Source organism: Takifugu rubripes, chromosome 7 (genome assembly GCF_901000725.2).
Source record: "Takifugu rubripes chromosome 7, fTakRub1.2, whole genome shotgun sequence".
Taxonomy (NCBI): domain Eukaryota; kingdom Metazoa; phylum Chordata; class Actinopteri; order Tetraodontiformes; family Tetraodontidae; genus Takifugu; species Takifugu rubripes.
In genome coordinates this window covers 15,437,664-15,465,511 of record NC_042291.1, presented here as the reverse complement: position 1 = coordinate 15,465,511, position 27,848 = coordinate 15,437,664, and the positions used below count along the sequence as shown (strand labels likewise).

Sequence of the window (27,848 nt, the reverse complement as noted above, 5' to 3'; positions counted from 1 at the left end):
CTCCCCCCCGCAAAGTGTCTCTGCTGCAGATGCTGCCAGCTCGGGACTGTTTCCGTCAACGGGCAGATCATTACCCCTGATCGGTGCGACCCGGCACAATGGAGCATTCTTATGTTGGATTGTGCAACTAAGAGAGCGGCTCAGAGAGTTGTTACAGCTTAGTCAGGGCCCGCACCAGTGCTCGTATGTGTGTGTGAGACACAGGCAGTGGGAGTGTGTGGTTAATGCGTGTGAAAAAGGGAGTGGGAGAGAGTTGTGTAATCTGTCCATTTTGTGCCTCCTGGACCACCACCCACCCCTCCCTGGCCCCCCGGTTACCAGACGTCACAGCAGTTTATAATAAGGATCCCAAAAAAATGGTTGTGGAGTGAAGAGATTGAACCAGAGGAGGGAAAATTGGGCCCTTCCTACTTTTCAGAAGAAAAAAAAAATCATAGGGAGTGACTGTGACAGGAGGAAGGGGACAGAGGGAGAGGGAGGGAGAGAGATAGAGAGAGGGAGAGAGAGAGAGAGGGAGAGAGAGCAAAAGAAGCCTTCCCAGGACCTCATCACGTTTCTTTCAGGGCTGGGACGGACCAGTTGGATCGATCGATCCCATCGATAGCGGTGATCAGCTGCGGAGTGAGAAGCGAAGTGTTTCGGGACACTCTTGGAGGAGTATGCGGCTCCGTTTCCTTTTCAGGTAAAACTTTTTTGACTTGAGCCGCCGCCTGTGTGCGGGTCAGCGCGCACACATCAGCACATGTCAGGGCTCCGCATCCATCTCCCAGCGGCTTTTTACGCCTTTCTCTCCCAGTTGGAACACTTGTTGAGGGGTTTTAGGTTTTTTTTGGCTGCGGTCTTGAGGCGAGGTTTGTGGCTTTTACGCACGGTACCTTGTTGCGCGCACACGCGCTTTGCTGGATATATGAAAGGAATTCACCCAAAGGCGTTTCACTGGGCTGAGTTAGAGTTGCTGTTTCTCTCTCCTCGGGCTGGATTTCCTCCGCTGAAGATCTCCCTCTCCCTCTCTGTCCCTCTCTCCCCGCAGAGTTTATCCTACAATGTGCCACTGTAGCGGCCCGGGGGAAACGTGGACCCGGGTAGGGGGTCGTTATTTCAGCCTGAGCGGCTCTGTTGTGTCGGACTGTGCGGGACCTTTGTCTGGGTTTTTCGGGGTAGTTTTGCAGTCTGGTGGTGGGGACGCTTCCAGAGACCACGGTGGTGCACCACTCTGGAGAGAAAGGACCAATTACTCTGACTACATGTGGCCTGCGGACGGGTAGTTGCGGTGATGGTTTGGTGGCGGTGGTGCATTCATGTGTCCATCCGAGTAAAGCGGCCAGTATCATGTTCAGTCTGTGTACTTTGGCAGATATTTGGGTATTTCACTTGTTTCTGAGGCACTTGCTCGCCTACAGTGGAGACTTCCGAGTCGATCCACGAGTATATAAAGTACAGATGGTTTTAAAGCGAAACGCTTTAAACATTTCCGGGACGTTTCAGGACGTCAACCTGAAAACCGGGCAAACAAACATCGTTTTGTTGAAGTGACGTCTCACTCCGACCCAAAATTCAAAGACCCACATGTCAAACCTCGAATAAAAAGTCCCTCAATCTGCGACATGGCTTCAGATGTTGTGATTGTTATGTGAGCGTGGTGTGCGCGTGAGCGAAACTGCTTCCTCTGTGTGTGTGTGTGTGTGTGTGTGTGTGAAATCCCAGAGAGAGGCAAGCAAAGGGAAAACATACTTGCAGTTTAAACCAATTAGTTTGTTCGTGCCTACCAGGCTTCCACAGGCTGATTGAGATATTTTGCTGCCAACCCTGAGGGGGAAAATAAATGTTGTGCTCATTCCCCCTGTGAGCACCTGTAAGGTCAAAAATAAATCACTCACTAAAGCGCAGTTAGGTCAGCGGAACATTTGATCGAGTGTTTTTTAAATAATTCACATCTCTGGGGGGAAAAAAAGTTCACGGACGTTGATGCATTTTACACAGAATGAAGGACTCCTTTATGTGTTCACACACCATATAGTATTTTAACGTTTAGGTCATGGAACAATTATGGTCTGGACAAAAGAAGTATTCAATCTGCTGATGGCTGTTATGTGTTTAACCCCCTGTTCTTCACCCCTTTAGGCTCTATGTGCTGTGGGGATTTGTGGTGGTCACGACCTCCGTGACCAAAGTTACAAAGAGGAAGGTGAGTCACCAGCTCATCATTAAATTAGAATTCCTGCGCAACTGCGCCGCTGTGGAGGGGTCGAATCGGAATGCAATTAAAAACTGCCTGTACGTTGCCAATGATGCATCTTTTGCAACATTTTATTTAAAGCCCCCCCCCCTTTAACTCACTCAAACACGAGGCCTAAAGCTACTAAACTGTTTCCACCAGTTTCAAGCAGTGTGAAAATTGTTGCTGGTATTGGAAACATCTGACCCAAATCCACCGTTCCGTGCAGCTTGTGCTTGCTCAGCGTAAACCTATTGTTTTGCTTGTTTGCATAAGGGCGCAAGTCACCAGTTTAATCACAATATTATATAAAGTCTGTGGAAAAATGACACAGGAGTTGCAGATGAACGGCCGTCGTGCGACGTGACTCGATTTAGTGAGCGGAATTGTTGCAGACTCTTAAATATAAAGCAGCTGTTCCGACGCTGCGAAAGCAGAGTTTCAAAATAAAGGCGCATCCAAGTGGCCCTGCATTGATCCGACCGGACTGTCGCTCCAACATCTGATATGGAATCACTCCACAGCCCTCGTTGAGGCTGGCTTTCACTGCTCGTACAGTTAAACAGAGAGAAACGAGACTGTTGGAGGCGAACGCAGCTGTAGAGGCCTCACAGCTCTGGAAGGAAACAAAACGGGGATGAAAATGAGACGGGCGGCTCATTTCACCTCAGTCCGCCTCAGGTCTGCTAGAACCGTGTCAAGACTCCATCCAGTAGCTCCAAAGGTCACTGCTGCAGGGTCACTGCACGGAGCTCATTAATGGTCCCAGTTATGTGGCAGCTGTCTGTTTGATGTCACACACACACACACACACACACACACACACACACACACACACACACACACACACACACACACTCAGGCCTGTCTCTCCTGTAGTTTATTCTATATTTGCATACTTCTGCCCACACATTCAGGCAGTCTGAGTGGAGGAGACAGAGACTTTTGTTCTCGCCTTTGCCTCTCTGCCAAACTGGCCGATGCTTCAGTTCCAAAAGGAAAGAAGGAGAAAAAAGGTTCTGGGGAACGTACAGACAGGAGGCCAGATCCCCGTTGTTTCTGCTGCCTGTATTTATACGACAATGATGAATGTGTGGTGGGCTCGTAAGCTGCTGGCAGGTGACCGAGCCTCTTCTAATCCTGAGCAAACTAGCAAAGGCTCAGCGTTCATACTTTGCCCCGAGAGGAAGGAAACTCACCAGACTGCAGCTCGTCAGCGATTATTGACCCTGACGATGATTCGTCACAGCATAAACGGGATCGCGCTTCTCTGTTTGGCGTTTGATCCATTTCTATTCTCACGCAGCCGCCGTCAGATCCAGCCGCTGGATTAAGCCCGGGAGGGTTTTCTTGCATAGTTTTATAAGGAGACGGGCCCCGCGCCGACGTCTTGTACAGCAGGACGTTGAAAGCTGGTGATGATGGAGCAGTTACCTCACCAACAGATGCGCTTTTGTTTCAGATCCCTGTCTAGTTGCAAATTTGGGGAGGGGGGGGGGGGCTCTGCATGGGACTGTAATGGCTCTGGAGATGTGAAGAATGCCCAGAATTCATAAATTCCAGTCCATTAAATGTGACTTTTTTCAAATTTTATTTGTTGATTTTATGCAACTTTTGTAAAGGTGTCGTTGGTCCGAAAGAAGGTAAAAAGTAGCACATTTCCTGATTTATTATCGTTTCGGCATCTCCAGATTGTAATACTGAAATTGTCCTGGAACCTTTTTAATGGACAGTTCAGAATTATTATCATTATTATTAATAAAAGCAGCATTATTTATAGTGATGAAACAAACCCTGGAAGCTTTAACAGAGCTGCTTTTGTCTTCGCCAGGCGGGAGGTCGGCGGTCCAGACAGGCCTTTGATGATGCCCTGCAGGGGGTGTGGTCTGTCTGGGGGGAGTGGTCTGAGTGCTCGCAGACCTGCGGTGGGGGTGTGTCAACGAGGACCAGGACCTGTTTGCCCCCTCCACCTCCCCAGACTCCTCCTGTCTCGCACCCTATACCTAACTGGGCAGGTTACTTGCCTGGTGGCATCGGGGGTCCGGTCGTCCCCCCAGCTCACCCCTACTACCCTCCTAATTACCCCGGGCAGCAGCCGCCCTATCACCACCCATCCATCCCCACGAATCAGAACACGGGACTCCCTCTGTTCCGGAACACAGTGGGAGGAGGAGCTCCGGTTCAGGGACAGGCCAATCCATCCCATCCTTTCTACCCACCAGAATTCTCCCGAACCAGCCACGACCAGGTCGCCGGTTACCAGCCCCACTACCGCCCCCAGTCGCACAGCTACAACCAGCAAACGCGGGTGATCCGAAGACCCACCAATCCGGGATCTCCGAGAAGCGGAGGTGGCGGGAGCAGACGGTCGGTCTCCAGCAGCAGAGAGGGAGCGGTCGCCAGAAGGTGGGTGAGAGCTGAACGTTAGAGAGGATCTGCGGCCTCCTGGTCGACCTGAGACGACCTTACGGGAGATTCTCGCTGTTTCCAGCCACAATTACTGAAGTTTTTGTTTTGACACTTTCAATCGTGTCAGCTGTTTTACAGTTTTACACTTGAAAACTCAAAACACAAAACCAAACGGGGGACCAGTTTTAGCGGAATTACCGTCAAAGGTCAACGACCCCGGTGACCAATCTCCCGCTAACTGAAGCAAACGCGAATGTGCTTCGCTAAGCAGCGATGAGCATGACGCCGCCGCGCAGGAAGTGAGTTTTGCCTCGTTGGCATTAGCAACGGTGGCTTGTGTCGAACAAACAGAAGGGAACTGCTGGGATGAGCTGCGTAAGCCCTCTGACTAAGAAAAGATTTGACCCTTAGCGCAGCGCTCGGGGGGGGGGGGGGGAGGGGGCCGCTGCCGTGACTCACCGGCAAAGACATCACCAACAGAAAATTCGGATTCCTCGGAGCTCCGAGTTCTGTTCAGCCCGGCAGGTGTTCTTGGTTAAAGTGCTGACATTGTTTAGCCACCAGCGCAGATTTGTTATATTTAAGCAGGGTTTTGGATAAACCCCCCCCCCCAGATGTGTAGCTCTCACATTCGCCTCGTTATTGCGTCACTGCCTCTGGTTTTTATCAGAGGAAGAGCAACCGCGGCACTTAACCCGTTTACCAGTCGGTGATGGTTAAGTTGACTTGGTCCAGTCTTGCTTTTTCCCTTAATCCATCTGTTGCTCCCCCAGGTCCTCCAGCATCCGTCCAGGACAGTTCGGCTACGGCAGAGTCCCCTTCTCTCTGCCCCTGCATCGCACCAACCGGCAGGCTCGCCACACGCTCAACGGCACCAACGCGGCGACATCGGCGCCTCGGCTGGCCGACGTTGAAGGCGGCGCCGAGGCCGACAGGAAGGAGGAAGACCGGGACCGAGTAATCAAGGAGGCCGCGGGGACTGAGGAGGAGACCACCGGGGCCGCCGCCGCGGCGCTGCCCACGACCACGGCCGCCGCCGGTGGCGGCCCGCGGCGCCGCGTCGACAGACCGCCGCACCACTCAGAGTTTGGGAGAGCGCGAGTCCCGTCCTCTCGCACCTTCTCACGCTCTTCAGCGCCGTCCCTGCAGCCCAACCGCCAGAGGTTCGACTGGCACTCTGTCACCGCGCCGCCCCCTCCCGCCCCTTCTCTCCCGCGCCTGAACTCGCCCGCCTCCTCGCCGTTTTCCACGTCCCTGCACCGCCCCGGCCCCGTGCACGTGGACCGGGAGCCCCGCCCAGGCTTCAGCCCGCAGGTCCCGCCGGTCGGTGGCGTCTACCCTCTCCAGCATCCTCACACTCCACATCCGGGGGCTGAATCAGGAAGAGACGGAGGAAGAGGAGCCTCTCAGGTCCACAGGTGCCCAGGGCTCGAAAAGGAGTACCGCAGGTGCCTCTCACAGGTAAGACCCTCAGGGGGTTTACTCACGTTTTCCTGACTGAACATAGTCGCTCGCTCACTCCCGCAGTCCAGTCGGTTCTTTAAAGCTGCGTTCGGGCTGGAGGTGAAGGGCTGAAGGTCAGCAGAGTGGATCCGATAGGTCGATCAATCATCTCCGACGCTGGCCGCTCGTCCAGGAGCACTCGGGCGGAACCTGTCCCCCAGCGTCCCTGATACCTGAGGACGCGTGTGGTTGTGACCCAGAATGAGCGCCACCGCGATGCCTCGCACGTGTCCGGGCGCGTCATTTACGTGCGGTTAAGTGTGAGATTTAGTGAAGGGGACCAGTGAAGTGGACCTTCCAGTGAGATCACGTGTTCCCGGGACGAGCTTTTCTTTGATCAGAACGGATTGTTTGCTGATTTTAGCGCGTAGAAACGCACACACGTGGCGAGCTGCAACCGTCGGGTCGCGTTAAAAGAGACGCGAAGAGAGGGAAATCCGCAGTTCAGCCCACCAACTAATGTGGTTCAGATTTAAAGAATCAGACCTTGAGGGCTTCCTCCTGCTGTCCAGGCTTCAGAAACACAACTGGATATTATTTGCTGCACAAAGGAATCGCATCCATAACGTCAGTATGAATGAAGCCTTAACGGTCTATTTCGAGACCCTGACTCTCAAAACTGAAAAAAACACGTGTTGTTCATGAAAAGAAGCTCCTGTAGTGGCCTTCCGGACCTCTGGACCACATGGTGGCTTATGGGGGAGATTTAGCCTGTTTGCAGATACCTTTAAACATTATGAAGGTCTAAGCCCAAATATCAAAAACCCTTTGAAAGCAGCTTTGCTTCCATCGCCTGATCGCCTCAGAAACGGTCAACAGACTCTGCTTTTGTTTGGATGTTAAATCTGATTTAGACTTTTAAAAACAGCTAAATTCACATCGTCACAGCACGAGTTTCAGAACTTATCGGTATCCAACGGGTCGGTCGGCGGGTCGGTCGGCGGGTCGTCCCCCCGGAGGTTTGATGGTGCGGTCACACGAGCGACCTGAACACCAGCAGCACGTCTGTTGAAAGTGTCGGGAGAGAAAAGGAACGCGAAGCGCTTCACACACTCACACGTACTTCTGCTTTTTCACGCTCACACGTTACGGCCTCTCGCCAACGTGGAGTAGACACTTGAATTTGCCCTCCTCAGCACTTGACTTCTTTCTTTCTTTCTTTCTTTCTTTCTTTCTTTCTTTCTTTCTTTCTTTCTTTCTTTCTTTCTTTCTTTCTTTCTTTCTTTCTTTCTTTCTTTCTTTCTTTCTTTCTTTCTTTTCTTCTTCAGTCCTCGTGCTAAATGAGATTTAGCTGCTACCAGACTACGTGGTGTGTGTGTGTGTGCGTGTGTGTGTGCGTGTGTGTGTGTCAGTGTCACTAATAACAGTCCTATGATGGCTGAGCCTGAGTCATTAGCTTACGTGTTTACTCAACATCGGCCTGTTTCCTCTTGCACAATTTTAAAGTAGGTGCTGACGACTGCAGGTCTTTGCTGGGACATGTTTTATATCTTATATATATGAAGATAGCGTGTGTGTGTGTGTGTGTGTGTGTGTGTGTGTGTGTGTGTGTGTGTGTGTGTGTGTGTGTGTGTCAGAGTAATTTAATAAGCGAGCCAGAGAGTGACACATGATGTTATCTATGTTATGCATCTATTATAAATGCCTGGGGCCCATCGCAATTTTAGCTTCTGTGTGTGTTTTGCCATTCCATCCAAACCTGCGGGGCACCAGAAGAAATTAAAAAATGTGCACGTGCGTATGTGAGCATGTGCACGCATGCAATGGAGGAAGAGACGCAGTGAAAGAGGGCACTGTTTTTAGAAAATCTGCACACAGTAGTGGGTGGGCGGGTGAGCTAAAGGTCACGAGGGGAGGGAGGGAGGTAGAGAAGGAACGGCGATGAAGGAACGGCGAGAATCGTCGCTGTGCAGGGATGTGATCAGAAACAGAGGATGAGGATGATGAAGATCACCAGCAGCTGCAGCAGATAAAATGGGATGGAGGGAAGAATCGTGGGCAGGAAGAGGACGTTTAGCTGAAAGGAAGAGGAGGATTCATGGAAAGTGTGCATGAGCGAGAAGTTCTGGTGTGTGTGTGTGTGTGTGTGTGCGTGCGTGTGTGTGTAACAAGAGGAGAAGTTATTCTGTCTAAGAGCGAGGGGAGGAAGAGGTGAAACCTGAGAAGAAGCTCATGAGAAAAACTGGAGAGACACAGCAAACTTGAAGTAGACCTTAGAAAACAAGATCCTGTCCTCTCCTTTGGCAATGTCAAACCCCCCCAAACACACACACACACACACGCACACACACACACACACACACTCCTGGCCTCGTCCACTGAGTAAATGTTTACCAAGAATCACTAACAGTGCATTCCTCTGCAACAGTGAGAGCAGATCAGGAGTGTGTGGCTCTGAGATGGATGTAGCTACGCTGGACGACACCTCCCTCCCCTAATGGCGGCCGCCCAGGTTGGGCTTAGCGGACCCACGTCTGACATTAACGTACAGACTGAATCCATGTGTAGGTCACTTGGTTTCCCTCCACTGTATCCACACACTGTCTCTCCTCCCTGTGTGTTTGCTAAGTGGCTGCTCACATGTTGTGCGCTACGTGCATGTGCCGCATGGGCGCTTAGCTGCCTTGGCCGCCGCGCAGCGCTAATCTAACACAGCCCGACCAGCACGTCGGTGGAAGTGCAGATTCTTCAGGGATGAAAGGAATCCAACCACATTAAACTTGAACTGAATGTGAGATTCAGTTGGATCAGGATGTAGTTTATACTGTCCATAAATGCTAAAACCACAGAGGCGTGCTAACGTCTGGGCACCCGTGGTCAACAACAAGAAGGGAAAGCAGCACCTTGTAAAAGATTAATTAGCCCGTCAGGGTCGGGACTCGTTAGGCGGAGACTTTATAAACACCCACACCCTCTTAATCTCGCCCTGGGTTCCTCTCAAGAGCTGCCCGTCACCCTGAAGGTGAAAATGATGGAAGCCCACAAAGCAGGAGAAGGTTAGGCTGTTGTCCAGCTGCCCAAGACCAGGAAAAATCTTAGAAATGCTCATTAGATCGTTGGAGAAGCAAGTTGAGGAAGGGTCCAGGAGGATTTGGCAGGACTCTGGTCCTCTTGGAAGAGTCGTCAGAAGAAAAAACCTCCCCCTGAATCCTCACCACAACATTCATCTAGACAAGCCTGAAGCCTTTTTGGAGATGTGGAGGTTGATGTAGAACTCTTCGGGACGTGTGGAGAACAAAGGGCACGGAATGTCCTGAAGAGGAGGCCGGTCCAACGGTTGTGCACGGGCGGGGGGGATCCATCACGCTCTGGGCTTGTGTTGCGGCCAGTGGCCTGGGAGACATTTCATGGGGAGTTAGAGGAATGTCGAATTCCAACAAATTCTGGAAGCAAACATAACATCTGTCAAAAAAAACAAAAACGTGGAGAGTTGAAAGCGTCTACAAATGGATAATGATCGTAGCTACGCCACCAGATCCACAGTGATCTCCCTCCTGAGGCACAAGCCAAAGGTTTGAGCGTAAAGATCAGGAGAAGTGAGGAAACAATGAGGTGTTTGTTCCTGACCCCCCACAGACTGGCCACACGTGTGTTGTTCTCTGATCACACAGACAACGCTGCGGCCTGGCTGCTGCGGCGAACATCACCGAACGTGTGATGACATCACCGAACGTGTGATGAAACCACCGAACGTGTGATGACATCACCGAACGTGTGATGACATCACCGAACGTGTGATGAAACCACCGAACGTGTGATGACATCACCGAACGTGTGATGACACCACCGAACGTGTGATGACACCACCGAACGTGTGATGACACCACCGAACGTGTGATGAAACCACCGAACGTGTGATGACATCACCGAACGTGTGATGAAACCACCGTACGTGTGATGACACCATCGAACGTGTGATGACACCACCGAACGTGTGATGACATCACCGAACGTGTGATGACACCACCGAACGTGTGATGAAACCACCGTACGTGTGATGACACCACCGAACGTGTGATGACACCACCGAACGTGTGATGACATCACCGAACGTGTGATGACACCACCGAACGTGTGATGACACCACCGAACGTGTGATGACATCACCGAACGTGTGATGACACCACCGAACGTGTGATGAAACCACCGTATGTGTGATGACACCACCGTATGTGTGATGACACCACCATACGTATGATGACATCACCATACATGTGATGATGTAATGATCGCCCGCGTGTCAGTGACAGCATAAAAGCGCCGCGGCTCCGCCCTAATAAGGGCGTGCCGACGGCTGCACTCGGAGTCCTCCCCTCGCGGCAGCAGCGTTCCCAGATGTGTCACTTCACCTCACACACACACACACACACACACACACACACACACTGACTCGGGCCGATCTGGTTTCTCTTTGCGTTAACGAGCACAGGACCTGTTCTTTGACAGAAAGCAGGGACGCCGGCTTGTTAGCGCGTGTTTACACCGCGTTCCTACACACTCTTCAGTGACTTCACTTTCACCCTTTTTTTTCTCCACTTGCAGAGTTTTAATCACATCCTTAATTTGAGGTCAAACCATGCGTATTTTCAGCAAACATTTGGCGTTATTTGGTCTTCTGCTAGTTAGCTTAGCTTGACAACAGAGGTGGTGGCACCATCTTTGGGTCTCGTGTAGTTTTTATAAGATATTAAGTACACGGAGTCACAAAGAACCCAGAACCTGAGACGAGCTGTTTGGATGTAAATAAGACCAAGGTGGCTGAATTCATGCGCGGTGAGAGTAAACAGTGGTGGGTTCTGCAGAAACGGGCCAAAACAAAGCGTTTGTCTAAACACGTGATCAGAAACCGCTGATCTGGGGTCAGCAGAGCCGTTCCAGATGCCTGTTTGCAGGCCTGTGACGCCGTAATGAGCTGCTGCGTTCCAGATTTTCCCATTTGCTTTGTTGTTCTGGTGGCTCCAGAGTTTATCTGCTGTTTGTTCCACCTTTTGTTTCTTCCATCGGATCCTCGGTCGCACGATTCCCGATTATCACTGTTTCCTCCGGAGGGCTCCTGACTGAATTCCAGGGTCAAGGTCTGGAGCTGGGCGACGCCCCCCGGTGTGCCGACACCCATTAGAGATTAGAACGTTACTAAATGAAGACAAACACCGACGTGCACGGACACAGGCCTCGTGCGCTGCGAGAGGTCCTCAGGGTCGCTGAGGATCGCCGGAGCCTGCGGGCCGACCAGCGAACCTGTGCGTGTCCTGGAGGGGGGGGCGGGTCCGAAGCGTGCGTGGAAAACTGATGACGTGTCACACAGACGATCCCAAACACACGTGTGGCGAAATTCCATTTCACCATCTGTGCTTTTCTGGCTTTAAGTCTTCTTTCCTTTCTGGGTCAGTGTGGCTGTTTGTGTCTCACATATGTCTGCATGTGTGTGTGTGTGTGTGTGTGTGTGTGTGTGAGAGAGCTTCCAGCCTCACGTAGCCCCACCTCCCTCCTCCCTCACACCCTCCTTTATATTGCTTGCAGACCTCTTCACCCCCACCCTCCCGCGTGGCAATAAACCGCTTCTATATCTTTTACGGCTCCCGTTCAAAAACACTCCTCCGTCTCCCTCTGAGCAGCTGCCTTTGCTTTCAAGTGCTTCTGTCCATCCATCCACCCATCCATCCATCCACCCACCCATCCACCCATCCATCCATCCATCCATCCATCCACCCATCCATCCAAGGTTTTTTCAGCTTTATTGAACTTTAGATATATGGATGGATGGATGGATGGATGGATGGGTGGATGGATGGATGGGTGGATGGATGGTTGGATGGATGGATGGGTGGATGGATGGGTGGGTGGATGGATGGTTGGATGGATGGATGGGTGGATGGGTGGATGGATGATGGATGGATGGACGGATGGATGGATGGATGGATGGGTGGATGGGTGGACCAACCAGACTGTGTTCTAGCAGGAAGGCAAATCAAAGTAGATTAAAGTGGAACGTGCAGCCAGAACATCCTGGTTAGAGCGAGAAGCAGCAGCTAAACGGTCACACAACATAGTTGCATTTAGATGTTGTAACGTCTGTAAGTTCTGTTTCAGCCACTCATAAAACGTCCTAAATATTCAGAAATGTTCCAACCATCACGGGACCGAAGCCTCGCTGCTGTGGGGGTTAATCTGGCGTTCCAGGTGTGGCGGCGTCCACCGCTGACATCTGTAGTCTGGCGTCTCTCTGCCGCTTTGCAGGTTGTTTTGAGCACAGAAGCTCCATTATAACGCTGGAGATGAAAGGCTGCCCTCTCCATTATTACGGTGTGTGTGTGTGTGTGTGTGTGTGTGTGGGTGTGTGTGCAGCCTTGGTTCAACCTCTGCACTGGTTTAGGTAATCTGGATTAGCCCTCAGCGTCCTGAGTCCTGACCAGTGGAGACAGACGGTGATGAAGCCGAAACCAGGAAGGAGTGATCCACTTCCACAGTAGTTTACAGTTTTTTACAGTGCAGATCTAACAACTTTACTTTACTTTACTTGACTAATGCGGAGAAGGAACGCTACGCTCTGTTTTTCCCCGCCAATCTCTGCGCCAACGGTTCCATCTCCGAAATCCAGCGGCGGCCTCGGGGGGCCAGAACTGGAATACTTCTGAGTGGATTCCAGCGAGGCAGCAGGAACGCCGGAGCTCCTCTCCGTCGTTTCCCGCTCGTCGTGTCCTAAAGGGACAAAACATCAGAGGGGATGGGAGGGGGGGGGGGGGGGGCTGTCACACCGTGTCAGGAAAATATCCCAAAGCTCCTCCTGCTGTCTAAATTAGCGATTCTGCCGTTCGAGACGCCTTCTGGAAGCGCGTGTGTTTCTGTTCCACAGGCGCATTCCTCCTCTCCCCCACCCACCCCCCTAGTTTAAGGAATCCCCCCCCCCCGACTCTTTCAGTAATGCCCCTCCTTCACACTTCGGCCGTAACTAAACTAAAGCGCTACCCGTCCGCACAATAACACACAAATTCCCCCCGCGGAACCATGAAGCAGCAGCGTGCACGTCTTCTCTCCCTTTTACTTTGACTACGCCTCCCCCTCCCCTCCCCCTGCCTCCCCCTCCCTCCCCCGTCCATTCAGATCATTAGCCTCCCTCTGTTTTCATGCACCCTACACTCTTTTTTTCGGGAGCCGCTCGGCCCGTCGCAGCTCACACAATCTCCCGCGCATGAACGATTCTCTTGACTTTTCAGGCATTCAGCCTTTTCATCCCGTCTCCTCGCCTTGACTGAAGGCTCTGGTGGCTCGCTCTCCCCCGCAGGCGCGTGCACGTGGGCGAGTGCAGATAAACTCGCCCGTTTAGGTGGCTTCACCACAACAGAGGATCCTTATGGGGCCCGTGTGAGCGGGGCCACTCACACACGAGCCCGGTGGAGGGGGCTGCCCGTCTTTAGGTTCCACTCTGTCGATGAGACCGGTTCACATGGGAACTGCTGCTGCGTGTGTGTGTGTGTGTGTGTGTGCATAATTTGACTGCTCCATCACTCTCGTTCCTCCACGATGAGTGATGAGGAATTTTCCAGCTGTTTGTGGACAGCTGTGTCAGTGAATAGAGGAAAAACAGAGGAACGAATCGAAGAAAGAGCCGGCTGAAAGACAAGAGGATTGGCAAGCCGATATTGATTTGAGTTGAAAGGAAACATGAGAGACAAAGCGGCTGTGTGTGTGTGTGTGTGTGTGTGTGTGTGTGTGTGTGTGTGTGTGTGTGTGTGTGTGTGTGGGTGTGCAGCTGCGTATCAGAAGGCTGAGGCTGTTGTGGCTAACCGAGGCATCAGTAACTGATGTAGCTCCAGTAACACAACATAAAAGTGCTGAGTGATTCTGCGGATATTTGGTCGACTGTTGGATCCCCCTGCAGCCCGGCGGGGGTGTTTGCAGCCGGGGGCCACATCACAGCGGCAGCTACATCCACCGCTGTCAGCAGGAACTAGCAGCAAAACCCAACAAACAAGGACAGAAACATGATTTATATGCACTTCGGCGTTTGACACCTCAGGAAATATGCTTATCAACACTCTCATATCTAGTTGAACACGGAGCTGCCGCGACCTTTTGAGCATTCTTTAGCACAAAACCCGGAAACACAGTTGATAATTAGCCTCATTAGCGCAGTAGGTGAGCAATGGCTAACTTTCCAAAACCGAGTAAACAGCTCAACGCTCTTGCGTTAAAGCTCTAAAGCTCACCAGATGTTTGCATTAAAGATGCAGTAGTTGCTGGTAGTTGATGAGGTGCAGGGGTCACGACCTGTACAGCAAAACATACGTTAACACAGGATGATGGAAGAGCTCCCAACGACTCCTGGAGACGAGGCTGTTAAACACCGAACCGTCAGCTGTCTCAGCCTTGAAGGCCGCTAATGGTTGAAATTAGCTAGAACTCGCTGGGCTTTGATGAATTGCTCTGTTTCAGCATGTTGAATCGCTGTCAGAACCGGTCGATAAGGGAGATAAGCCCGGTCGGCTGTTCGGCTGCAGCCCAAAACCCGAGAGGAGAGACCGAGGAATGTCAAGTCAACGCCAACATCAAGAGGGCACATGAAAAAAAGGATTTAATGAAGATCTTTCACAGCCAAGTCACATTTTATTTTAGTCTATTTGAAGCTGTGAGGGATGTTTGATGGGCTCTAATCAACAATGGGCCGACTCTCCAGGGCATCGCAGACGATTATCATTAAATACGCGAATAACAATTTCCCAGTCATGTCTACAAATCACAAGTTTACGGTATGAGAACGAGAACATCTGAATAATAATAATGATTATTTTCAGCGCAGCCATTATGTTGTTCTGCGTTGTCGTTTCTTGATTGACAGCTACGTTCGTCTCCTGATTGGGCGGTGCCATCGCTTCTACTTCCTGTTTACGCTGCATGTGAATGATGTCAACGTGGCACAAGATGGCAGCGCCCACTTCCTGGATATTTTAGTGTTCAGATTGACACAATGGGAGGAAGCGACGATGCGTCATCCATCTTTATTTTATGTCCACGTCACAACGTATACGCACGTACGCTTGAAACCTCATTAAATTAATTCTATATTTGTGAGGACTTTAAGGATGATGTCTTCTCCAGCCCCTTACCTTAACCCCCATTCTAACCTTCACCCTAAAACCAAGTCTTAACCCTCAAACGGCCCTTTGAAGCTGAAGGACCAGCTGAAATGTCCTCGTGTTGCAGGGTAAATTTGTAATTTGGTCCCCACTAGGTAGCATGTTCCAGAAGACGCACACAGTCATTCACATTCTGTGGTCATGGCATTGAAAGCAAAGGCAAATTTATGGGAGCAGCCACTTCCAAAAACGTATTATTTCCACATGTTGCTAATAAACGAGCAGCTGCCAAAAGCATCGAACCTGCGCGTGCGTGTGTGTGTGTGTGTGTGTGTGGCTCTGCTGCGGTCCCTCTCTTAAATGAGTTCTTGCCTTTCACCCACAGTGCTCTACTCCACCCTCACGTCTCCAGGGGCAACTGCTGGGTTAACTATCCGGGTGATTTCACTGGCGTTCGGTGTGTGGCGGCGTGCTTGACACTCCTGTCGCTCTTCTCCGTCCCGCAGGTGTGCAGAGGAAGTGCGGCCGAGTCCCAAGCGGAGCAGTGTGCGGCGTTCAACAGCCAGGAGTTCATGGGTCGACTCTACAACTGGGAAGCGTTCACTGAGGGTGAGGACACGTGCCGCCCAGATCGCTTCCACTCTCCTCGCTGGCTGCTCTCCCCCGGCTCCTTTTCCTCTTCACTGTCCAACGTCTCCGTTTCTCTCCTTCCAGCTCGAGCAAAACAGATTCCTGCCGAGTGAGATAAAGAAAAGGGAAAAACAGTAAAAAGAGGTGGGAGGTGATGGGACGCAAGTGTTTTTGTCGCACCACAACAGGGGGAGAAAGGGAGAAAACGGGGCCTGCGCTTGTGTGTGTGGGCTAGTGTGTGTGTGTGTGTGTGCGTGTGTGTGTGTGTGTGTGTGTGTGTGTGTGTGTGTGTGTGGGCTAGTGTGTGTGTGTGGGGGGGGGTGCTTGTTTACTTCCCTCCAAAGTGTACAACAGTTCAGAGAGGTGGGGATTTTTTTTTTGATGTATCATTGTTTTCCAATGCTGGGGGGGGGCACCAAAAACAGCAAAAATATGAGGAATTTTAAGGCTGGAATACTAAAATCATGGGGATTTGGGGAGTTGAAGAATGGAGCAAAGGGAGAGGAGAAACACAGCTGTGAAGTGATACCGGCGCTGTGTGTTTTTTTGTGTGTGTGTGTTTATTGGCAACTGTGTACACACGCAGGATGGATGTTTTAATGAGTTCGGCGCAGCGTGTAAAATCATGTAAAGTATGTTTATGTGTCAGCGGTTGTGGGATCGTCTGGCTGGAGTTGCTGAACACCCACAGTCAGTCGGAGCGCCGGGCCGGACCGAACGGGCCCGAGGTGACTCCAAATGCTGGTGGGAGGAGATCAACCCTGTCACAGCTGCAAAGGTTCTAGTTTAGCTTCAGGAACAAACTCGACTGTGGCTCCAGCTGCAGATATTCTGCAGCTTGTCTCCTTTGTAGATCATTAATTTAGCCTGTTTTCCATAACGAAGCAGCTTATTAATCATCCAGAATCTTCTTCCAAGTTAAAAATTTGGAAAATTGAAAGAGGCGCTTGTGTTTGGGGTATAAAGATCTGGTGTGTGATCGTCCCCGTCTGCCCATCCAGGAGATGAGGCTGCCTCTGATGGGTTCCACCTCTGTATGTTCACCAAACACCTGTGGGCTGACCCACAGGGGGGGGGGGGGGGGGGGGGGGTACATGGCCTAACGGCATCCCATAATATGAGAGGGAGGCTGCCTCCAAGGCCGTAATGATGCCCTTTTTTTGATCTTGTCACAGCAGCTCAGTCTGTGTCTGAAGGTGCGACTATAAAATCTGCTGCACATCTGTTTCACCACAGTATCAGAAGGAGACTGTAAATACGAGGGGGTTTCCTCCCTCCCCCTCTCCCCCCGTCTTTCCCTCCCTCTCCCCCTCTCTCTCTTTCCCTCCCCCCTCTCTCCCCCTCTCTCCTCCCTCTCCTTCTCCCCCACTCCCCCTCTCTCTCCTCCCCCTCTCCCCTCTCTCTCTCCCCCCTCTCTCCCTCCCTCCCCCTTTCCCCCCTCCCCCCTCTCTCTTTCCCTCCCCCTCTCTCCCCTCTCCCTCTCCTCCCTCTCTCCCCTCTCCCTCTCTCTCTCTCCTCTCTCCCCCTCTCCCTCTCTCTATCCCTCCCTCCCTCTCTCCCCCTCTCCCTCTCTCTCTCCCCCCTCTCCTCTCCCCTCCATCTCTCCTCTCTCCCCCTCTCTCCCTCCATCTCTCTCTCCCCCTCTCTCTCCCCCTCTCTCTCTCTCCCCCCTCTCCCTTCTCCCCTCCCCCCCCTCCCTCTCTCCCCCCTCCCTCCCCCCCTCCCATCCTTGCTGTTCTGTATCTGCCGTCCGTCCTTGGCTTCTGCTTCACCCGGGCTTATTTTTAACCGCCGGGTTCTTGAGTTCTGCTGGATGTTGGAGGGGGGGGGGCGACTAACGGAGGAGTAAATCACACTTCTGGCAATCAGAATCGGCCCGTTTGTGACGTTGAGGTTCTTTGTGCGAGCGACGTCACCTCTTGGGCGCGAGGCGTGCTGGCGATGATCCTTTTCCACTATGTAACCCCCATCGTGCTGTTTCCTCCAGTCCCGTCCCAAACGCCCATATCTGACTTCCCATCGAGCCAGCGGAGGCCGAGAGGAGAGCGAGGCGTGCCGACGTGTGGCGCATTAGTAATTCCTGTCCAGCTGCACACATCTGCTCAGGACATCCAGCAGAACCGCACACATTTACATTACACAACTGGATCTGATTTTGCTCCCCGGGGTTTTGGGTTTTGTTGAGGAGGAACAGAACCACAGATAATTTCAGCTCTTGTTTTTCACATTGGCTCCAGCAGTTCGTTGAAAAGCTGCACATGCAGGTGTTGTTCCACTTGAATATTCCCCTTTTTCTGGGCACATCCCCTCCGTCAGCACCCATATCCACCCCTCTTCCTGTCCCTCTTTCTCTCTCTCTGCTGGAGTTTGTTTAGATGGAGAGATAATGGGGAAGTATATTTAGACACCATATGTTCCACTGTCTGAACACTGAGCTCAGAGAGGGAGAGATGGGCCGCGGGAGGGAAAGAGATGCCAGATACTGCGTGGAAAAGATCAATTATATTAAAAAAATAAAAATAAAAACAAAGAGGAGAAACAGGATCATTAGGGAGTGCCACTGTATGACTCCAGGGCAAGAAGAATCGGGGGGGTGATGTGATGTTCTTTGTCACTGTCTCCTGTCTAATCGCTCACAGATAAGTGTGACAGACAGAACTGGGGAGGTGAGACAGCGCCTTCCTGTCTGACTGATTCGTGCTTCGAGGAGGCACGAGCGAAGCGGCGCCCGGCCCACGTGAGCTCGCCGGACGCAGCTTATGATATGATAAAACACTTTGTGACGCTCCCACTTGCCATATTTTAAACATTTCGGCGACAAAGTAAACTCAGCGATGTGATGCGGTTTGTTTCGAGACTCTAAAATGCCATTAAGCTGACATATTGCTGCTTTTGTACAATATTTATTTCAGGAAAATGATGTAGATTGTTATGCAGTTATTACAGTCACTTCCTAAAAGCTGCATTTTGTCTCACGAGAAGAACTTATTCAGATAAAATACACTCCAAACATCCCAGCTGTAAAGTTGGACTTTAAGAGTGGCTTATTAGGCCGTTTGCCATTAAAATAACGGGTCGTTTTCAGGTAAGAGCTCACGCCAGGCGAAGCGTCGGGCTCCGGGGAGCCGCTGGCCTTTCAGCATGTGGCGGGCTGAATTCTCTCCTGACCGCGGGGATGAAGGGCGCTCTGCTGGTTGACCTTTCAGTCTTTGTTCTCCGGTGAACCCTCCTCGCTTTGAAGATGGCGAGGGTTTGGGTTACTTGGTGACGATAGCTCATTGAGCTGCGACGGGAAGTCTTTCCATGGAGATTAAAAAAGAAGAGAAAAGGGCGGAGAGGTAAATTCCATCCTCCCAGAGACAATATTAGGACTGCGTCTCAGTGGTTTCCACCACCTTTGATCAGGTACACGATGGCGGGGAAGCGTCCTGGGCGTAAATCTGACACCACATTGAGAAGTCATCGTGTCAGAGGCAGCGAGAAGGTCCCGTTAACCTCTGGACACCTCCCTCTGTGAGCCAGGGCTCGTGCAGTGAGCTCACGCCTGCACATCTCACGCACACGCCATCAGAGGCTCCTCGCTCAAATCCTCAATCCCCATCCTGAAGGATGAGCGGAGCACAAACTCCTCCTGTCTGTGGCGCCAAACCCAACGACCTCAGCAGAACTCACGTTTAAAGCTGCTTATTTTATGAGATCGGACCACTCATGGGGAGGAAGCCTTTACTGAGGTGGGGTGATGTCATCCACGCGCAGCAGTGCTGGTTTAACAGTAAACACAGCCGTCTGTGGGACCACTGGTCACTAATTAGCCCAGCATGACGGAGCAAAACCAAATGCTGTTGTGCTAAATTTCAGTCGAGTCGTTCGAGCGGCACCAAACCTGCTTATGTAATTCCAAAAGAAGGCTCCCGGTTTGGGTTTTTCCTACCGTCTGCGCGCCTCTCTGCCGTTCCCTTGACATCATCTGCTTATTCACTGTATACAAAAGGACCTAAATTTACCGGTTTACCCCGGAGCTGTCTACTCTTGCTCGGATTCCTCCCTTTTCTCTCCGTCCAAATACACGCCTCGCTGCTGTGTGGGCCTGTTGGGCTATAAATCAGATCCCGTGTCAGGCTGCTGTTTACACCTCTCTCCCGAGGACGTCTCTCCTGGGGAGGTACAACAGTGAGTGCGCTCATACGTGCGAGCGGCGGGGGGATGTAAATAATCGGTCTGCTGCTGCGGTGCGGGGGGTTGTATAGGTTTCCCCACCACATGGACAGATGTTCAGTGACCAGCTGTGTGTCCTCCACGCCGGATAAACACACACGGAACCGTCACGCCGTGGTGACCGAGCGCTCGCAGCCACGAGCACTTGTTGCATTAATCCTCTGTGTGTTGCAGCCGGGGCAGATAAGCAGTGCGAGCTGACCTGCAGGCCCGCCGGATATCGCTTCTACGTCCGCCTGGCCGAGCGCGTCAGGGACGGGACGCCGTGTTTCAACGTGACCTCGGCAGACGTGTGCGTGGAAGGACGCTGCGTGGTGGGTGCATGTACATTCACACGGGATTTTAAGGGATTTAAATTGCATCGTCTCATGTCTAAAAGCTAATGTAAATGATTTCCCACGTTTTTTTGGGACGACTGTCAAGAATTTGCCGATATCCGGTGTGTTTTTTCCTCCCCCCTCACTCACTCACACCCTCCCCTGGCAGACCGAGGGCTGCGACGGGGTTTTGGGCTCCGGCTCCGTCATTGACAAATGTGGGGTTTGTGGTGGGCGGGACTCCTCCTGCCGAAAGGTGAGGGGAAGCTTCCAGAATGTCACCGTTCCCCACGGTTACCACAAGATCCTGGACATCCCAGCGGGGGCAACGTTTATTAATGTCACCGAGAGAAGAGCCAGCCCGAATTACCTCGGTAAGAGCGAGCAAATGTACGTTGTGTACTTGGAAACCGGGAAAAAAATCTTGGATTTAACAAAGATGATTCACTATTTCCCTTTTATATGTATGAATGTCCATGTAGAAAATGCTTTGATCTATTGCTTTTGGAATATTAAAGCACAAAAAATTCTAGCGTGAATTTCTAAATTTAAATTTCATGAACTTGTAGTTTACACACTTTTTTTATCAAGTAGTAATATTGGTTTGTTGATTCTCACAACATTTTAAACGTTTAACTTATCCAAGTTTGACATCCAGGTACTTTTACAACTCTTCTCCAAGATACACAAACCAAATCCTGTTTAGGCAACCACGCAGGCATGTGGATGTTCTTAAATAATTCCGGAGACGGCTCCAATAAAAGTGAGACGCTGCCGATGGAAGTGCAGATTTGGGAATGAGAGTGTCTGTTTACGCTGGCTCGAAATCAGACTGTAAATTTAGTGGTTTCACAGAATGACTCGGATAAGACTTTTATTGTCAGACCCATACAGAGTTGCTCTGTCTGGGGTTGCATTTAAAGTTCAACGGGGGGGGGGGCTGATACAAATTCCCCACAATACAGACTAAACAAGGACAAAACTCAAGCGGCTAACACTCACAGGTCTCCTCCTCCTCTCCCTGCAGCCATGAGGAGCGGTACAGGGGCGTCGGTGGTGAACGGGCGCTGGGCCGTGGACCCTCCCGGGGACTACCAGGCCGGGGGGACCACGTTCACCTACACGCGACCCAGAGGTCAGTCGGAGGGGGAGGAACAGCGAGGCGAGTCGCTCACGGCTCCAGGACCCACCAGCACTCAGCTCCAGTTGTATGTGAGTTCAGGAGACACAGTTCAGCCCCACAAACATAAATCAGGCCGGCAGAAATTGACTTAATGATAAGGATCGCATGCAAGGGCAGAAACACGTGTTTACACGGGTCTCACACATCAAAAAATATAAGCAAACCAGAGACGATGGCCATGCCGGTCTGCTCCGTGTCAGGATTCTGGAGATAGGCGGCATCCTTTTAGCATTATACAGGCAGCTGTAGTGAAGCTATCCAGGGCTAAGTAATAACAACTTTAGCCTCAGGCTAAGATCTTATTAAAGAGCAGGAGGCATCTGCAGCCTTGCATGGTGGAGCTGAAGGCCAGGAGGGGGCAGAAATAGCAAACATCTAACACAAATTGATCCGCTCCAAGATCACCTGGGGTTTGGGGGGGGGGGGGTTTAATGGGACTCTGAGATAAGACACAGGAAACTCTTTCCAAAAAAAGACAGAAAAAAATCTATGGACTTGAATGAAAGAGGAGGAGAATGAATCTAGTCCTGAAGCTTCACATTCTATCCTTAAATTCACATCTGCTGCCAGTATTTCCTTTAACAGCCGTCGTCTAGTTAATAGAATAAAAGTTTAAAAATCTGGTTTAAACTCCCCCTTCCATTAATTTTACTCTCTTTATTACTCGCCCCGTCTCACTGGCTCACGTTTGGTTCCTGCACAGCTGCAAATCTTTATCTGTGTTGTTAAATTAGCATCTTGTGAGACGCAGTGATGCATTTTACGGTGGTTGAGGGCTGCGCAGGTCGTTCTGTGAGGGGGGGGGGGCACCAACAGAAGTTGCTCCTGGCTGGTGTCGTAAAGAAAACCAAATAAGAAAAGTAATTGTACGTCTGGCCGCAGCCGGTTTTTACTCCGCAATCCTCCCAGACTTCAGCCTCTTCAGTTAATCTCAGTGTCCCAGGAGGAATGAGTGTCACAGAGGCACGTGCACGCCCCGCTAAAGCGTCCTGACATTGATGCTCTGCAGGGCCCGGCTCTGTTATTATTCTTGGATAAGAGAAACTTAAAGCTCCGTCATGCTGTGTGTGTCACCGGCTGCCTCTCGTTCTATCCGTCCCCTCGCCCCGTCCAGATCATTTTTCACAAGGAGAACCCAGGCATCGACTATGAGTTTTACATCCCAGTGGAGAAGAAGGAAGAAGAGAGGGAGAGACCGAAGGAGAGAGAGCGGGAGACACCCAGAAACGCACCCAGGGAGAGGCCCCGGGAGCACGAGCAGGCCAGGGCACCACTGCGCAGTAAGTACGCACTTCTTGGAGCGTTTCCCCGTTCTCTTTGGCAGCTGTGTCCCAAAACACCCGTGAAACAGATGTCAGGGTGCATGTGTGCGACCCGTTCTTTTAGCAGGGATAAAACAGATTGTGGGAAATTGTGGCGCTTGTGAACAACGCACTTGAAGATCTGTTCACACAACCGAAGAGCCGATGATGATTCAGTCTCGCCACAGTTTCGAGGAAGCACTTGAAACCTTGAGAAATGTTGTGTTGTTGTGCTCGTTGGCCAAGTAGAGGGAGATGTTGTGTTATCGGGAGGATATCTGCATGTTGGCTGTCATGAGACCCTGACCTCATCCTGACGGCGGTGGTCAGTGACTCACTGCCTTCCTCATATTGTCAACCATTCAGCAATACTGGTTTGTCTTTTTCTCTCCCTCTCTATTGTGCTTCCCTCCTTTTCCTCCTCACCTCCCTCCCCTATTTTCACCTACCTCCGCTTCCATCGTTCCTATCCTGTGTAATTCGTCTTCCAGGTCCTCTCACGGTGTCGATAGAAGACCCCCCCCCTGCTCCTCCTCCTCCTCTCGCAGGCCCGTCTTTCCCACCTTCCTCCTCGTCGGTGTTCTCACCCTCCTCCCAAGACCGATGGACACCTGATCGGTCCCGTTCTCGTGGCCTGGCGCCCAACAGGAACGCGCGAATCCCTCCGCGCACTGACCTGCCCCTGGACACTCAGACGCCGTTTGTATGGAGGAGAGGTGGACTTACTGAGTGCACAGCTTCCTGTGGCAAAGGTTATTGTTAAATCCTCCCTTAGTCATCTGAATTCGAATCGAAATTGTAAATAAACAGTTAAAGCGGTGCCCTTCTGGAATGGAATGCCTCCCTCTTGCGGTTGGTTGGCGCAAGCGCAAGCCGCCACGCGTTCATTTCGTTTCTCTGACCCCCTGTAGGCTCCCAGTTCAGAGTCATCATCTGTGTGGACCGCCACACAGACGAGGAGGTCCCGGAGAGGAAATGCGACTCTGCAGCCAAGCCAGTCCCCGAAGATGAGCCTTGTAACACGCACGCTTGCCCGCCATTGTGAGAAAACACACCCGAGATATACACAGAGTGAACCATTCCCAGTATAATATAATACAGTTTGCAGCTGCTGGTTATCATGAATGGAAATCAGTGAATTTTAAGAAGCCTAAATATTGCAAATCGTGTGCACTGTTTCACGTCAGGGTGCAGATATACAGTACGTAATGTAAAGAAAACGGATGATGCAAACATTTGTGGAGTCGACTGTTCCGCCTGAGAATGACTGAACCGTTTTCCCCTCAGCTGGGAGGCCAGTTCGTGGTCAGAGTGCAGCGTGTCCTGCGGCCCTGGCGTGCAGCAGAGGCAGCTCCAGTGCAGGCAGAGTTTTGGGAACCGCTCCACCATGGTCCACCCCCAGCGCTGCGCTACCCTCACGCCGCCAGAGTCCACACAGGCGTGTCAGCTCCAGCTCTGCTCCCACTGGGAAGTCAGCTCGGACTGGACCAAGGTCGGCCAGGAACACCAGTATATGAAATAGACGCAAACGCAGTTCACATTTAGTCTGAAATGATAAGAATTGTGTGTGAAATCACCTTTAAGAGCACTCGAGGTTTCAATTAGTGGGTAATGCATGTGTGTAAAGGTTTATAATGGGCGTTAATCACAACAAAAACTAAGCTGATCCAGTTTGTAGGCGCGTAACAAACTGGATCAGCATGAATTGATCCCTAATGGTGTTGCCATAGTGCTCGGTGGACTGCGGGATTGGGAGGAGGACGAGGAGCGTGCGCTGCATCACCGATCAGGGCAGCGTTGTCAACGACATCGAGTGCAACTCCAGAGCGCGTCCACAAGGCAGCGAGGAGTGCAACATGGGGCCGTGTGTGACCAACTGGTACTTCACCAGCTGGTCCAAAGCCGTGAGTGACACACGCCTGACAGACGTTTGGGGTGGGACGTCAGGCTGATCTCCCATTCTGGCCCTCAGTGTTCGGCGCAGTGCGGCCCCGGGGTGCAGAAGAGAGACGTGGTGTGCCTGACGCGGGGCGGGGTGAAGGAGGGCGGCGGAGGAGGAGAGTGTGTTGGGGAAAAACCAGCAGAGATGAAAGCCTGCAACGGGGGTCCGTGTGTAGCCACGACCATGTGGTACAGCAGCCCCTGGACACAGGTGGGTGTGTGTCCGCCGCGTAACGAGCGTTTCGACGCCGCCCGCTGAGTCGTTTCATTGTTTAGTGCAACGTTGCGTGTGGGAACGGAACACAGCGCCGGGACATCATCTGCGTCAAGAGGGCCGGCGGCGAGTTCACCGTGGTACCAGGCGGCGAGTGCGCACATCTGGACAGGCCGGCGCCGGTGCAGCAGTGCGAGATGGGCGAGTGCAAGCCGCAGTGGTTCACGACGGAGTGGAGCGCGGTGAGAGCGGGGCCGGACGTCGGCCAGAGGTTTTCACGCCCGCGGCAGGAAGCGGGCGACCCGTCACTGACGCCCTCCCGCTTTTGTCCCCAGTGCTCACAGTCGTGCGGCAAAGGCCTCCAGATGAGGGAGGTACGGTGCCTGACGGAGGACAAAAGGCACAGCAGCGACTGCGACTCCGGCACCAAACCGGTGCAGGAGCAGACCTGCAACGTGGTTCCCTGCGGCCCACAACCGTCAGGTGGGCGTGCGGCACCCCTGAGGGGACGGGTGGGGCTCCCCTCCCCCTCCCCCACGCTCACCTCTCCTTCTCTCTTTCCAGACAAAAACTGCCGGGACAAGCATCACAACTGCGTGATGGTGGTCCAGGCCAGGCTCTGCGTCTACTCCTACTACAAGAACGCCTGCTGCGCCTCCTGTACCCAGAGCGCTCAGCGCGCTAAGAGGCACTGACCACGACGCTTCGGGAGCGCGGAACCGGTCCGGGATCGCGTCAACGGTCGCCGTGGCGCGCGTGCGGAAATGGACGTAATCTCCCAGGGCAGAAGACTTTTAGCTGTTTTCTCCTGATTTTCTTTTTTTCGGGTAAAACACTGTGAAAATAGCAGCCCCTCCCCCCTCTTTTTCTACGTTGCCCAGCAGCCCAAATCCCCGATCACGTCACACAGATTTGCATGTTTGATTGACTCCTCTTTTTTGGTGGTGGAGAGATCTCGATGGGAGGCGCTCGCTGCCAACACACGTGAAATCCTCTCTGACATGAGCAGGACAGCAGGGCCGGAGTGTCCAGACGTCCGTACCACTAACTCACCTGTATGTCGTCGTCGTGTTAAAGATCTACTGGACTGGATCCACTGTGCAGGTGCTCCCCGACTAAGCTAGAAGGATTTTGTGAAACTACTTTTGTTGTCTTTGCCAAAAACAAAACTAAAAAAAAGGTGTCTGCTCGTTCTGCAGTTTATTATCAAGTAAATGAACCAAAGTAGCGCAGAAAGAGACCAAATATAACAGGTGAGGTTCTCTCCAAATTAGAAGGATGTTATGAAAAGACCAAACCAACACTTAGTTTTTTTTCTTTTATTTTAACTGACCTACAAGCTTTAGTTTGTATGATGAAGGATCCCATCGTCCACTGCAGCTCCTCGTGTTTTAAGGCGAAGGCTTCGGGGGAAAACTGTCATTTTCGAGAGATTTTTGTCCCTGAGAGATGAGGAATATGGCCGTGGTCTTGATTCTCTGTAACAGTAAAACTATAAATTCAACATTTACAGCGTGAACTCGCTGGTTCGCGCAGCTTTGGAACTTTCCCTCTTGGCTGAAATTGTAGAATTTGAAAGATGTTGTCACGTCGGGCCTCCTCGTCTCGGAAGCCACTTCATTTAAATCGGTCTTTTTGTGGAGGGGGGCGATGAATCTGCCCTGTCGGGGTGGGGGATGCCAGGATGAGGAAACCCTTAATACGGATCAGAATCTCTCCGTGTGAAATTAAATATTTTATATTCAAAGTAAAACGTTCTGTACATGTGTCCAAGTGCTCTTAATGCCTTCTCTCCTTTTATCTGTCTTTATTTTGTTGTTTTCTCATTTTATAACCATCACATGAAACAAATACAGACATAATACTACACACACACACACACACACACACACACACTACACATTCAAATGGTGAGGAGTCTGTATATTTGTCAGCTATGTTTTAATGTTTATATTTCTTTGAATATAGTTGGTGCTTATATCTTAGAAGACTTGTATTAACATCCACCTGTAACTATTATATTTTCAGAAAAATCAGAGATTTCATTGTATTTGTGTGTGTGTGTGTGTGTGTGTGTATGTGTGTGTGTGTGTGTGTGTGTGACTGTGGCTTTCTCTGTGCGGTTATTGTCTCTAATCCCTGGTAGAAAAAAGTGTTTTTTATATATATAAAAAAAACAAAAAGGATAGTAATTTATCTATTATGGAAAGATCATGTAATTTATTTTCTGTTTTTAAAAGCTGTAGCAAATGTTCTTTGTTACCACGAGAGTTTATGAGATGTTACTGACACGGATTTTTTTTTTTTTTACATTATTAAGTAAAAGCTAAAAACACTGTGGAGAGATGATTAAGTCAAAGGTTCAAATGAAATAAAAACAAACATACAGGAGTTATTTCAGACGTTTTATTGGTTTTCACCGACAACTAAAGTGTTATAGCCGTTCTCATCCGCACGGTGGCGCTGTTGAATCCCCTATCTTTAGTTGCAGTAACCGGAATGGACTGTGTGTATTAAGCCTTGAACTCTGAGCTGTACATTAAAATCATATAATGTCTTTATTGTTGAAGTCTCCTGAGATACGTTAAGGTCACTGGTGTTTTTTAGATTTACGTGGCCAAAAAGCTGGTTTTTAATAAACTCGCATCCGGATGTGATTCAAATTGAAGTGGAGCCTTTTTCCCTCGGCGGGTTTTAAACTACCTCCGTAAACTACCCCCCAACAGAGAGGTTTCCCCCTCGGCGCGTGCGTTTGTGCGTGTGCGCGTGCGCGGTGGGTTGATCGGCTCCTGCTGCCCGCTCGCTGTTCGCACCTCCGGGACCCAGCGGAGGGTTCACGTGCCGGC

At 51.3% G+C, this 27,848-nt stretch overlaps 1 protein-coding gene across 2 annotated transcripts; it reads left to right on the top strand.

Annotated features, from left to right (window-relative positions):
• Positions 1–492: 492 nt before the first annotated feature.
• On the top strand, positions 493–27,657 carry adamtsl4 (ADAMTS-like 4). 2 transcript variants are annotated; one of them, XM_029838616.1, is made up of 17 exons: positions 493–682; positions 2,122–2,185; positions 4,047–4,621; positions 5,407–6,085; positions 15,708–15,810; positions 20,221–20,360; positions 20,533–20,737; positions 21,391–21,575; positions 22,661–22,826; positions 23,339–23,599; positions 23,759–23,888; positions 24,135–24,339; positions 24,578–24,751; positions 24,820–24,999; positions 25,065–25,244; positions 25,338–25,485; positions 25,567–27,657. In XM_029838616.1, exons 1-17 carry the CDS (start codon positions 660–662, stop codon positions 25,695–25,697), a joined length of 3,549 nt encoding a protein of 1,182 aa, XP_029694476.1. In that variant the 5' UTR covers positions 493–659; the 3' UTR covers positions 25,698–27,657. The 2 variants fall into 2 exon arrangements, with proteins under 2 accessions (XP_029694476.1, XP_029694475.1); XM_029838615.1 differs by having other exon boundaries at positions 494–682; positions 5,398–6,085.
• The last annotated feature ends 191 nt before the right edge of the window (positions 27,658–27,848 follow it).